General features: G+C 32.8%; 1 protein-coding gene and 1 non-coding gene across 3 annotated transcripts; one reads left to right on the top strand and one right to left on the bottom strand.

Moving 5' to 3' along the window:
* Window positions 1–10,662: 10,662 nt before the first annotated feature.
* TRNAA-UGC (transfer RNA alanine (anticodon UGC)) lies at window positions 10,663–10,735 on the bottom strand. The gene has a single exon. It is a non-coding gene; the product is annotated as a tRNA-Ala (tRNA).
* Window positions 10,736–10,819: 84 nt separating this feature from the next.
* LOC143635184 (uncharacterized) lies at window positions 10,820–13,882 on the top strand. 2 transcript variants are annotated; one of them, XM_077103069.1, is made up of 2 exons: window positions 10,820–11,249; window positions 13,383–13,882. In XM_077103069.1, the coding sequence occupies exons 1-2, from the start codon at window positions 10,835–10,837 to the stop codon at window positions 13,733–13,735; spliced, it is 768 nt and encodes a 255-aa protein (XP_076959184.1). In that variant the 5' UTR covers window positions 10,820–10,834; the 3' UTR covers window positions 13,736–13,882. The 2 variants fall into 2 exon arrangements, with proteins under 2 accessions (XP_076959184.1, XP_076959183.1); XM_077103068.1 differs by having other exon boundaries at window positions 13,374–13,882.
* Window positions 13,883–14,358: the final 476 nt, after the last annotated feature.

Here is a 14,358-nt window from a genome sequence, read left to right as displayed (position 1 = left end):
CTATTAAGTGATTGAAAAAAAAATTCTATAAAGTTTTATTATAATTCGTTTTATTATAATGACATGTTATACCACTGTATATTGCATATTAATTTTATAGTTTGTATTATGTAGGCTATCATTTTAGATAGACTATAATATTTAAGAGATCAATCGAATGACCAAAGTTGTGGTTTATTATCACTATTGTGAAAAGTGTAAATGTAATTAAATATAACACATGAAGTGTGAGTCTTCCCTCATTAGTGAAGGTTATTAAATATTAGTATAACAAAACACACATGACTCATTCATGTAATTACTTCTCTAGATATTATATGAAGGGAAGATTAATTATGAGGAAAAACCGAATAAGACAATTTTATATTTGTCAATGTAACACCCCAACCCGGAACAGGCTAACGTGTTACTATTACAGATATCAAATCAACGCCACAATCCAAAATACAACAAAAATTAATGCAACCTACGTCATATTATTAAACAAAATGAATTAACCTTTAGAAACTTGAACTTCATTTTTTTATCTCTCATCACTAAAATACCCAGAATCCCGGATTACCTGAAAACAAAATAAGAAAAACAAAACAAGAAAACACGGCTGAGCCAAAAATTGCCCAGTAACGGAAAGAACAATAGTATAGGTAAGGACAGACGTAAGAGAATAAATATACGAACTTCAATTCAAACTCGAAACCAAACTTTTTACCGAAACATATACTTAGTAAAATTCGGAGGTATGAACCGACACTTGGCCAGAACATAATCAAACGCATACGGAATCATATCAAAAACATATCATAACATATACACACAACAAATCACGTGACTACACATATCAAGAACTCAAAGTCACGTGAAACGTAAACACCCATGAGCCAAAACAGAACAGACTGGTACTCAGCTAGCTAGTCCATGCACCAAGGAGACGGTGTGGGTGGCGTGCACACATTGTTCCATCTCAAACAGAAGTCAGGAGTCAGGAGTCAGGAGTCAGAAGTCGGAGCTAAGATCGATCTATACGCCTCTAAGTGGCCAAGGTACTACATGAGTACTTTCAGAGACGCCGTGAACTTTGATTACGCACTGTCACGATAAGTGCCATGTCAGGAGTCAGGAGTCAGGAGTCGGAGCTAAGATCGATCTATACGCCTCTAAGTGGCCCTAATACTTCAAAAGTACTAGTTAGAGACGCCGTGAACTTTAATTACGCACTGTCACGATAAGTGCCATGTCGTTGACGCCCCAACGACAAGTCAGAAAATGCTCGGGTAACAGAGTACTAAAACTAAAAACATATAACTAAAATATATTATATAAAATAACTGAACTCAAAATATAACCGACGCGTAACGAAAATCCGTACTACAAAGTAACGGAATAGATTCAATACTATTAGTAAACGAGAACAAAAGCCGCACTACGAAATAACGGAATATAATTAATACTAAGAGGAAACAAAGACGGAAACCGTACTACCAAGTAACAGAATATAAATAATACTAAGAGTAACAAAAACAGAAACCGTACACTACGAGAACGGTGAAAACAATATAAAGCTAAAAGAAGAGAAACACGGAATCCGTACCTTATACGATGAGTACAAACACAGTGAATAAGTACTTCTTAACCGACACGCGATCCTACAATATTCCATTGCAACTTAGATTATATTTTGGTATTCATGTACTAATTAAATATTTGGTGTTGTTTACTGTATATGTATCGATTTACACTATAGCTAATCAATCCAGTAGTTATGTTATAAAGTTTAACTGGGATTGCATCTCTTTGAGTTTTCAAAAGATATTTTATAAAGTAGTTTATTTAAATACCCCATTTGCATATTTTTACATAATATTAAGCAGTATATTATCACCAGTGCTTTGTCAACTTTTCCAAAACACTTTTAAGGTTGGTTATAGAGTCCAAGACACCTTATTTATTTATTCCTTTAAAAAAAAAGACAATCAGTTTGGTTCGCAAAGTGTGGTTTTAACATGTAACATTCAGTTTGAAAACAATTGAATTAACAAATGATCATAGGGTGAAAACTGTTTCCAAAAATTATTAAACCTTGCTCCATGCATCTTTTAACACATTAACTTTATATTTTGGGTAATTCGTTCAAAACGGTAGAAACAAAACAGAGAACATAAATCAATCGCGTGTTAGGCTGTTACCTTCGATGGTGGCTACAACGACGTGGATTCATGGCGGTGACACTCAACGAGTTCCCGGTGACAGCGACTTAATATAGAAAAGTGGAGGCGAGCGGTGGTGCGTGGCTACCAGCGGCGTCGGCGAAAGCTCGTGTAGCGGTGGCTGCGGCGACACTCGTGATTCCGGTGTAGGTGGTATAACTCGGAAAAACTTGCGGTAGTTCTCCGACAAGCAGTGGTGATGGCTAGCTCCGGCAACTAGACGATGATGACAACTGACACGTACTCGGCAGTGGAGGCGGTGGTACAGTTTCCGGCAAATTCACGGGGCGGCTGCGGTGGGTGTTGGCGGTAGAGAAAAGGTTAAGATTTAAGGTTTTTGGATCAATGAAAATCGTTGGAATGTTATCGTGTGTGTGTATATATATATATATTAAACGAGTTTGAAACTAAATCAAATCCCGATATAGCCGTATGATTTGTTGTTCACGTTTTCACCTGAAAGAAGATAGAAGACGTAGGTGCTCATGATTCAAATTGTGTTTTAGGAATTCGCAAAACTGACCCTTGAACTTTCTTTTTTTTTTTACAAACTTAAGTAATTTACGTTTTAACCCTTATTTTTAACCATCATGTACATCTTATTATTATTATTATAAAGTTCGGTTAGTCGGCATTAACATTTCATTATTTATCACATTCGGTTAGTATACTTTAATATCAACTCGTTAATATTCAACATATTAATTCATCATTTTAATATTTTAGAGTTATAAATTTTAGTATATTACACAGACGCTGTGCATTCTAGTTATAATAGTTAAAACAACACATAATGTTATTGGTTCTAAAGTATCCAGAACCAAATTGCAGAATAAATACTCATATATGTATGGCCCCTGTATATGTATATATACAGACTATGATCAGATATATAAAGTGTAGGCATGAAAACGAAACGAACGTTCGGTGAACTGTTCATGAACAATTCGGCGGGAAGTTCATTTATGAAACTTATACCACACATAACTATTATATATATATAAATATATATATATGTATATATATATATATATATATATATATATTCTTGTTAACACCTACTGATGCTAGCATTGATCAAACTTGCACATTAAGAGTTTGCATGACAACTACTTTCAAAACATTTGTTTTCCTCTTTTATCTTTCTTATTCATCTTACCATTTAATTTATATATACATAAAAATAAGGATGCATGAGGTGTGGGTGTGCAGGTTAGACCTCAAAACAACCTATATTCACCAATTTAGTATTTCCAAAATCCCTCTTATTCCATGAAGAGTTTTAAAACGTATGACATAGAATGAAAGCTTTCCCTTACTCGATTAATCAATTCCAATTTATATAATTGCATAAATTAACTATTCTAAATTTTGAATTTATTTATAGCTAGCTAGATTACAAACACCAAACTTACAAAACAATTCATATTAATTCAGTTATGATTTATATTTTTAAGCTCAAGCTTCACCTAACTATAAGATGATAGCAATCTTATTATAACAAATTATGTGAATATGCACTAAAGCAATTTCAACAAACAGAATCGTAATTTATTTGTTTTACCACTTTCTTCGTACACAAAATCTCAGATTTATTATATAGGTTAAGTCGCCGGAATAAATCGAACTCACGGAAGCATGTTAACAGAAAGCGTAACAGCAGAGGGTCGGAAGTCCTTACCTAAAAAGGTCGGCATAAGATATAAACGACGACAGACTTTGACTTAAATGGCATCGGCAGGAAGTAATGGTGTATGTCTGTGTGACCATCAGCAGCGTCCGCGAGTGTTTGTTGTTACAGGTGTGATGGTGTGTCGCTGGCTGCTGTTGGAACTCACGGTTATTAAATGCAAAGCAAGGCATATATGAGGAAGAAGAAACGAGGAGTTTCAAGATCAGAATGAAAGATAGAGACTATTCAATGCCAAAAGCGTATTATAGATTAGCAACGAGGAGTCATCATCCGATTCTTTAGTTAGTTTGTTGCAAATCATTATAACAAAATATCTAGTGCCAATTTCAAATACATATATATTATTATTATTAATAAATTTTGTTTTCAAATTACTTATAACCCAAATACGTATATAACTAAAAGTCCTAAATATCAATTGCTTTAATTATTTTAAATTTTCTATGTGTTACAGTCAAACTTCAGATATGCTCCTAAAGTGACTATATTATTAACACTAATGAAAGTTTGAAGTGATATTGTATTCTTGTTCAAGAAAATTATGAATAAACCATGAAAATGGTTTGGTTTTATATCATTCCTTGAAGTGATGTGACTATGTATTGATCGTTGCGATCATGGACATAATTGAAAAATGTAATGATGGTTATATTAACAATGAGATCGACCATCCGAATTACAGTGATGGTCATGTTAATGATGAGATCAACCACTACAAGTGGCAAATGGATTGATCATATACGAGAACAAAATGCGGACATACAAAAGTGAAATCACATCGCTTGGAATGATAATACAATGTTCTCTCATATTTAAATATTTGCATTAAAGAAGCATAATGCATATATGATCATAAACATGAAGTTTATGGTTCATGATTATCTAAGGGCATGACCGGTTAGACCACACCGAGTCAATGATGTGAAATTTATTGAAGAACAAAAGATTCTTCCTAATAATTATACATGTAATATTGCTTTTAAGGGGAGTTATTTATTTACCAACTGAACGAGGGTGAGAAACCCTAGATGTTATGGAATTGAGAAAAGGATACACATATCCTAACATGATACCATTTAGTGTTTTGAAAATCGATGCATCGTCTAAATGGTTATCAAATTCGCAACTTCAAGTTTGCGTGATTTATGGCTTAGCTAATAAGATAGCAAGCACATTTTCCAGATTGACATATTTATTATTGGTTATAATAATGAATTCAATTCCCAAGTTATTAATAATTATTGGAATAATTGTTGAACTTCATATAGATTATGTTCACACATAAGTTGCTTTTGTTAAGACAATTATTGAATGTTTAGAATTAATTTCAAAGCAAGTGATCATAAGAGCAACAATTCATGTTTGTATTTGAGTACATATGATTTTACATGTCTTAAATACTAATTCACATCAAGTCAACAAGTCATGATACTTCCTCCCCATTGTAATTGGTTTTTGGTCAGTAACCAAGTATTTCTCATCTAATAATCAGTGTGTGTTATATACTGAATATAATCCACCACAAGACACAAAGATGAGGTCACAAAGGAAATTGGGAATTTATGTCGATATCTATGATTATATACTTAGAACCGTTAATTTGTTTATAGCTCATTAGTTTTCACTTCAGTGAATCAACATTTCCAACATTAGGGGGAGAAATAAAGCAGTTGGAAAATGAATTTAGTTGAAATGAATTATCATTGATCCTCTATAAACTAAAAGTTAAAGGATAATTCATGTATAATTAAGATTAATGAATCAATTACCAGACGATTCACTGACTAAAAGAGAGTGTCTATATAAGACACATATACCAACTGCTAATGCTCTAATTAAAGTTGTCTAAGAAGGACAAAAGCATATTGATAATGGGTCTAATACACGCGCGTAACATGGTAGACCAATCGGTTCCAAAGGTAAAATTTCCTCAAAAATTGGAGCAAGTAATGAAGATGGTCAAGTCGAGGTGCAGTAAAAGGTCTCTTGAAAGAGATTAGACATGATGGTTCTTGAAGAACCTTAGGTACCTGAAAACAAAGAGCTCTCAATAAATTATATTGTATCATGTCTACAAAGATATATGGAATCGAAATAAAGTCGATGTCGCTATACTTTTATAAATATAATTAGCGCTTGAAATGATGATGATGAGGATCAAGATTTTAAATCTGCCTATGAAAAATGATTGGCTAAAGTGAAAAGACGCAAACAGGGCAGAGTTGAATTCTCTAAATAACGAAAAGTTTTTGGACCAGCAGTCCGTACAACTAAAGTTGTAAAATGTGTTAGATACAAATAGGTCTTGTATATGAGTTATGAAAATTCATCAAGTGATATAAGGCAAGATTTATGGCATAAAGATTTTGCAAAGACCCATGATTAATTATGAGTAGACACATTCTCCAATGATGGAAGCAATGAATTTCCGATAACTAAACAGTCTGGTAATATAAAGAGAGAATATGCGTCTAATAAATATTGTTATTCAGTTAATACTGAAAGTTTACAATAAAATCTACGAAGGATTTGAATTATCAAATCATGTAAAGTAAGTTCTCGAGGACATAATGATTGTTATGTATAAAGTCATATGTGAATACGTTATGACTATTGATATGTTGAACATAAATGGAACTCCTGAAGAGTTTCCTAAGGTAGTTGAATACTTGAAAGGTTAATTGATACATCTTAATGATGAACTTCTTGTGCATCAATAAACATACATATAGAAGAGAACGTACAATATCTCAATAAACAAAGAAATTATACAATATGGATTTTTGATATGTGATATAAAATGATATGTTAATGAGCAAGTTTATGCAGAAAATCCTGAAAAAGTGAATGCTTATGCATAATTTGTCAAGTTGAAAAGAAGTCCATGATGGATTGGTAAATGCATGGATTTATGCTTATGGAATAAATTATTTGGATTGAGCTTGACATAAATCAAGAGATATTTTGATAAAGAGGGAGATAAGTTGGATATAATTAGCCATACTTTTATCAAAATTTCACTATTAAAAGTTCATTATAATCACAGTTTACAATGATGATGTACATGTCACTGAGAGAAACATATGAGCTTTTAAAGAGAAAATTCTTTTTGAAAGACCTTGCCATAGTGTGATTATTGTCCGACTTATGATTCGAGTAGATGTGTAATTATATGCTTATAAATCCATCAAAGTGCATCTAGAAAATGTTGAGACATTTTACCATGGACAAGATTAATCATATTTAGCATGTTAAAGGATGTCTAACAATGACTCTATATAATTTCCTATCTGAATACGAAATATTGTTGATTTGGAAATACCATAATTAAATGCATTTGTGCATTATGTCGTATTGTTAGCTATATATGATTATTATTTTCTTTATTTATATTTATTGGCATGTGTTCTGCTAGGAGACATCACAACGGGTTAAAACATATATTTCAGGTATGAAAGATATGTGTTTATATTTTACTAACCCATCAAAACAAGTTTGGTTAGTCTTGTTGATGCAGAGAAACACAACAGGATCATAGTGTTTACCAGATGAAGCAATAGAAGTTTTCACGTGAAGATCATACAACATTTCAACTTAAGGATTCGAATGTCAAGGGAAGAAGACGTAAATGATTAACTACCAAAGTTTTGGGTAAACTTTCACAGAAGATCAATATTTACCATTTTAACGGATATATAAATCAGGAGGAGACAATACGCGCTGCACTCTTTTTCCCTTAACTATGGTTTTGTCCCACTGGGTTTTCCTAGCAAGGTTTTGAATGAGGCAGCATCTCCAAGCGTATTAAGTTGATAACCATGGGGGAGTGTTATAAATGTATTAATATTATGGTTATCAATACCTAATATATATTAGCTTTCTCTTCAAGTTTTCCTATCCTATATATATATCTCATTGTACCTCCTTGTATTACACACCTAATTAATGAAATCTCTTTCTTTCTCCCTACATCTCCTTCTTCTATGTTTTAGCTATTAGGCTTGTTTCACAACACTCTCAACATTGTTTCTTTTGTTGATTTAATACCATTCGACGTTGAAGGTATGAGAACTATAAAACATAACTGCTTAGCATTACATACTATCTTTCGGTCTTTTGTACTAACGTTTCTCTCTCTATCATAAAAAAATGTAATGTAACATGATAGTCTACTAATCTTGCATTATATTTTTCAAATCAATCACTAAATTAATAAGACGAACACAACTTATAAATGTTATCAAATCGAGCAACAAGCTAGACGAATAACCCTCCCTTCTCTACCATTTGTCATAAAAGCTATGCAACTACGCTCCATGCTAGTAGTGCCCTGACCTTCGGATAAGTTGCAAAGCACCACTAACATAATTGATCTTACGAACAAACACAACAACAACAAATCATGTTATTAAATATCATAAATATGATTTGGATAGGAGTATCTTTCTATGTTTGTAGTTGAATAAGCTTTGAATCCATAAACTAACTTATTGTCTAAACTCCACACATTAAATAGTCAAATCTATCTCTTCTAATAAAAGACTACCTATTTTTGCCACTTATCACTTTCATAGCTCTTCTCATATTTTTTACTTATTTCAATATATGTTCTTTATCTTTTAAGTCATGTTAATATATGAATTCAAGTTTGTTTTTATTATATGTAAATCCTAATAGATTCAATCATTAACATTAATGGTGAAATAAAAAAATAAGGAATATTAAAATTGACGTTGTATGTTTGTTAGAATATAGTTTTAAAGTCATAGGTAATTGCAAATTAAAACAAATAAAGGTGCATCATTGTCGAAGAATTTGGATTTGTATGGTAAACTACAAATTGTTTTTTAAACTGGGATTCAAGCAACAGTGCATAAATTTTTATATAAGATTGGTTTCAAAATTGGATTTAAAATCTTCTCATATGCATTTGAACTCAGAAAAATGCGTATTTCCATAATTTTCTCCAAGCGTTTTGTATAAATATTGCAAACATAGAGAATATCTATTATATATATCTTGGTGCTTAGCATTAAATTATTGAAGTTGAACATTGTAATTATAATCTATATGTATACCGATTAACTATATGAAGTATATGTCATTTATTTATATGATTTTTTGTGTAGTATAAATGGTTTTGGCAATAAGAAAATTAATATTTAGTTTTCAATATTTTCTTTTACAATTTAGACCAAAATGCTTCAGAACATATATTTTCACATTAATTTTTTTAAAATAATAGTTCATCCGGTTAAAAGTCATTTACCATGCTTCCAACAAATCCGAAATCTTTGCTTTTTTTTTTCTATAAGTTTTTAAAATATATATATCGATTAATTTAATAGTCCGACAACTCCCATAATATTAACTAATAACAGGGGATTATTATTCAAAATTTAAGCATTCCATATTCAATCATTTCGACTATTATAATTAACAATCACTACATTCACTTTACGTAACCTTAAATCTTCTATTATTATGTTAACTTAGAATAATCACTTTTATTTGAACATGGCTTTAAGGTTAGTATGTCTTTGTCGTTTTCCATTAATATGAAATGAAAAAAAAATCATTTTGTTATATTTTAATTTCCGGTTTTATATGTTGCTTGATTATACAATTGTTAATTGTAAAATATAATATCAATTAATAATTTGTCATACACAGAATATTAATGACATCAAATTTATCATGATCAATCAATTTCAAGTTCAAAAAATTATAAGGATGACTATATCATCCAAGTTCAGGCAATCTGGTTTTTTGGATAATCATGTTTTTGGGATAAAAATGACCACATGATCTCAAATGACATTATATATATTAATTGATTCAAAAGTATGATATTTTATGTGTATGGATATTTTTATTTGTTAGTTTCATTGATATATTCTCATTCATCTATGGTTGTATGTACTTGAAGAATCTTATTTATCACATGGACAATTATACGTGGCTATATCAAAAGTTATAAGCATACATATATGTTACCTTATCAAGAGTTACAAGCAGACACGAACTAAAGATTTTGATTTGTGATAAACAATGTATAACAACCAATACAATTACACGTGTAGTGTACAAGGACTGTTTTACTTATTTATAACATAGTTTTGCAATCTTAGTTATGCAACTTTTGTTATTTTAATGTAAGTTGTAACTGTATAAAATATATGATCGTTTTGTTTACTATATTTCATTTAATGGTTAAAGTACAAACTTTTCATCAATTACCCGTGTAATACACGAGCCTCAAACTAGTACATGAATAAATGAATACTAAGCTGATGCATGATTTGTAAATTACAAGTGTATTTTCAGAAAAATGAAAAACGTGAAAAAAAGGAAATAAAAATATAGTTAATAAAGTTTTTGTTCAAACACCTAAGTTTTTCAACCTGAACCCAACCCGTTTTTTAAACAAGTCGTTTTAGTCGGGGTCTTGTGTGATGTGTTTGATTATATATTAGGTTAATTTGAAAAGAAAAAAAAGTGGAAAAGACGGTTTTACCCCTGGTTTTGTTATTGATGATAATAATAATAATAATAATAATAATAATATATTAGGTTTATGAGTGAAAAGAGGAATTTGCCTAATAGAACTAACTGATGTTAACTAACGGCTGATTTCAATTAAAAAAAATGTGTTGACCACTTGGGTGGTTTCTGGGAAAAAAAACCCACAACAGAGTTGAATCCTGCAAAAAGATGTAGACACTACAATTAAGTCAAACATTATAAAAAGGTAAAAAAAACAGATGGAGATGCGGGGGATCGAACCCCGTGCCTCTCGCATGCAAAGCGAGCGCTCTACCATTTGAGCTACATCCCCACTTGAAATTTATTTACTTTCAGCCCATTAAATAACTTTAATAACCTCAACTCACTATATAAACAGCATCATCACGGAACCACCCCCATCACACCCACCATGGATGACACCAGCAACATCGCGAGCACCCTCCGCACTCGGTCCAAGGTAGCACCCGACTGGACCGTCGAAGAATCCCTAATCCTCGTCAACGAGGTATCCGCCGTGGAATCCGACTGCGGCGGCTCACTGGCGTCCTTCCAGAAATGGAAAATCATCGTGGAGAATTGCAACGCCTTGGGCGTCAACCGCAACCTCAACCAGTGCCGCCGCAAGTGGGACTCATTGCTCTCTGATTACAAGAAGATTAAACAGTCTGCTTCCAAGAAGGCCACTTTTAATTCGGAAGTGTTTACTGTCATTGAACGATATGTTAGGGATTATGAAGGCGGGTATGATTCGGATCCGGATACTGAGTCGGACCCTGCTGTTGGGGTTGACCCGGAACCGGTTCTTGCTTCCATGTTTCAATCTGGTATGGTAATTTGTGTTGTTTAATTTAGGGCTGTAAACGAACCAAACGTCCGGCAAACTGTTTGCCGGGAAGTTTGTTTATGCTTGTTTGTTAAAGGTTTTTAATACTTTTTAATGACTTTTATAACCTTATTGTATTAAGCATAATTGTTTACGAACAGAGGTCATGTTCGTTCAACTGTGTTCATGTGTGATCGTTCGTTCATGTGTGATCGTTCGTTTGTGTTCGTGAACGGTTCACGAACAAGTTCATTTCCTATTTTCCTTAATGGAAGAACACGAACAGATGAACAGGAAGTTTCGTTCGGTTAGCAACGTTTCCCGATAATTTGAGGGATTTCTTTATTGGGTCAAAAAATTTTAGAAATACTTGTTAATTTGTATAATACTTGTTTGAATCTGGTATGTTAATTTGCATAATACTTGTTTTGTTAAGTGGTTATTAATTGTTAGGGCGGTAACGGGAACTGGTTTGCGGGAAGTTTTTTTAATATCTGTGAATGTGTTTGTTTACGTGGTTTAGGCTTGTTAATGTTTGTTTGTGTAAGTTGTTGTTAATTGTAGTTAGAAAAGACTTGTATGGGATAGGGGTGTGTAGTTCGGTTACGAGGGATTAATTATAACCGAATGGTCGGTTACAGGTTTGGTTTCGGATAAGCTTGGTTATTTGTGGTTAAGCTCGTGCAATGTATTTTATTTTGATAAAAAATTTATATCTTTTGTTATGGTTGAAAATGGTTCGTTTATGGTAAACACCAAGCTCAATTATGAAGTTTTGAAGTTGAAGTATGCCGATTTCAAGCTTGGTTACGGTGTTCCAAGCTTGGTTATAGACACTTGCAGTATGATTTTAAATATTCAAATCTAGAAATGGAGATGTAAAATTTGAGAAAACACAAGCATGTTCGAATCTAGAATGGAGATGTAAAATTTGGAAAAACACAAACGTACAAGGTTTGGTTTCGGTTAACGAAGGCGCATTAACCGTAACCATAACCATAACCATAACCGAATGGTCGGTTAATTAGATTCACTTAACCATAACCGATCGGCTTTGTCGGTTATGATTATTCGTATAGTTTTTTCAGTTAACGGTTCGTTTTTTTTGCTCACGAGATGACAATTTGGTTTGTAGCTTTTTAGATTTTTCTTGTGGTTGTTTGTGCTAAACAATCTTGAGGTTTTATGTATAACAAAAGCAAATTGGGACCATGAAATTAATGTTTATAGATGGAATTTGAGCTCACTGGCTTAAAAAATTTAGAAACGATTTTGCTGCAGTTTGATGGATCTAAAGTGAAGTTCTAAATCTATCAAAGTGATAAAATGTTACCTTATACTCTTACATGTAAGAAACGCTTCCATCGAAGATTGCAATCACGCTTTTAAGTTTTTACGATCAAGTTTGTATGTGTATTTACTTTTTTAAGATCACGATTTTATAAATGCCTTCGAATGTTATGTAATTGTGTATTTCTTTCTTTCTATTTTTCGGTTCCTTACCGGAATTCCCATGTTTAGCATAACTTCTTAATCTACTTTCTGAAAGCATAAGTTTGAAAGATGATGAAGAGTTGAACTAGATAGAATTCATATGTATTGAGGAAAATCTGGCATTACTTGGCTTAACAAGATAATTTATGATCTTAAATGTTTTTAGATTTTTTATCTGATTTTATAGTAGCATTCACTTGTTCAACACACCTGGTCCTCCTGGTTAGCAGCGTATATGTGGGGCCTTGAGTTTTCCCAGATGGCTATCAGAAAAGGAAAGAAAAGGGTCTCTTTAAGTTTTAACATTAATGGTTATTCTTCCTTTTTAGAACATTAGCTAGAGAAATCATTCTGGTTAAGCTGTACTGAAGTAAACACTATAAATATGCGATTTTTGAGTTTTGACTATCATCTTGTTAGTTTTCGGATCCATTTCTCTCTGGAAATACACAGTAGTATTTCTTATGAAGGTTTTTTAAATCTCTTAAATGTTAACATATAGATTTCTGAAGATAGTCTATATTGTGATTTATGTAGATCGTTTAGAGAAGCCGGTTAATGCATTGTTTTGGTTGTTACTTGATTTATGTAGATCGTTTTGTAAATGTTTACACTTTTTTTTTTCTTAAAGTAACATCAGGTTCGAAGAAGCAAAGATCAAAGGTGATACCTCAGAAACGCAGCATAGAAGATACTCAAAGTACAAAAAGACAGGCTAAAACTGAAGAAATCAAAGTGGGGGAGTGCAGTTCAGAACCAAAAAACGACATTCTAAGTGCAATCTCGAGACCTGAAGTCAGTGAAGAAAATCAAGAACAGATAATGGCTGAGAAACTTAGAGAAAATGCAGAGCTAATTGAAGCTATTGTGAAACAGGATTCGGCTAATGGTGAGTCTAATGCAGATTTAACTAGACTTAATGGCGATAAGCTTATCGCCTGTCTCAGCAATCTTGTCGTCGCGCTTGATCAGCTTTCCAAATTTGTTCAATAACTTTTAGAAATGATCTTTTTTTTCTTCTGTTGTTAGAACTTGGAAGTAAATTATGATATCTTGTGCTTCATGATTACTTATGTTTAGGAATTTAGGTTGTACAAGAATTGAGCAATAGATATAACTCTTTAAAGCTTGCAACTTTAGGCCAAGAGTTTTGAAGAAACACCAACCGGACCCCGGGCAGATTACTGGTAACCTGGGGGTTAGATAGATGTTTCCCACGAGGGGTTAGACCCTGAGAAGATGGTTCTTCTGATAACCTGCAAAATAGACACCGTGAGCTTGTCACTGAGAAGGGGGGGGGGTTCCTCCTTGTGACCACCCTCCGGCGTGAGAATCAAACTAGATTGCTCTTTAAATATAAATGTATATTTAAGAGATTACTAGAGCAGATATCAGGTATAATATGATGATATCAGATAAGATATGATGGTCATACCATTTGTGGTATTTATAGCCGAAGGTAGGTTTCCAAGGAGGTGTGGCCGGCTGCAACAGTGTTCCTGTTCCACCAACAGTGGCCTACGCACGTGCCCTGCTAGTAGTTGGTGAGTAGGCAGCGGCTGATAGTGACCAGACCTGCTGTGTACTATTCCTTTTCCACCAACTGCCGGCTACGC

This window comes from Bidens hawaiensis, unplaced genomic scaffold (genome assembly GCF_021521415.1).
Source record: "Bidens hawaiensis isolate Kalapana, Puna unplaced genomic scaffold, B.hawaiensis_p1.1 tig00007413_1, whole genome shotgun sequence".
Classification (NCBI taxonomy): domain Eukaryota; kingdom Viridiplantae; phylum Streptophyta; class Magnoliopsida; order Asterales; family Asteraceae; genus Bidens; species Bidens hawaiensis.
This window is presented reverse-complemented; position numbering and strand designations above follow the sequence as displayed.

What these genes read in the sequence shown, in the direction of transcription:
- LOC143635184 (XM_077103068.1), top strand. Translation starts at nt 10,835, where the DNA reads ATGGATGACACCAGCAACATCGCGAGCACCCTCCGCACTCGGTCCAAG. An exon ending in TGCTTCCATGTTTCAATCTG is followed by an intron (nt 11,250 to 13,373) that starts GTATGGTAATTT and finishes TTTTTCTTAAAG; the next exon opens with TAACATCAGGTTCGAAGAAG.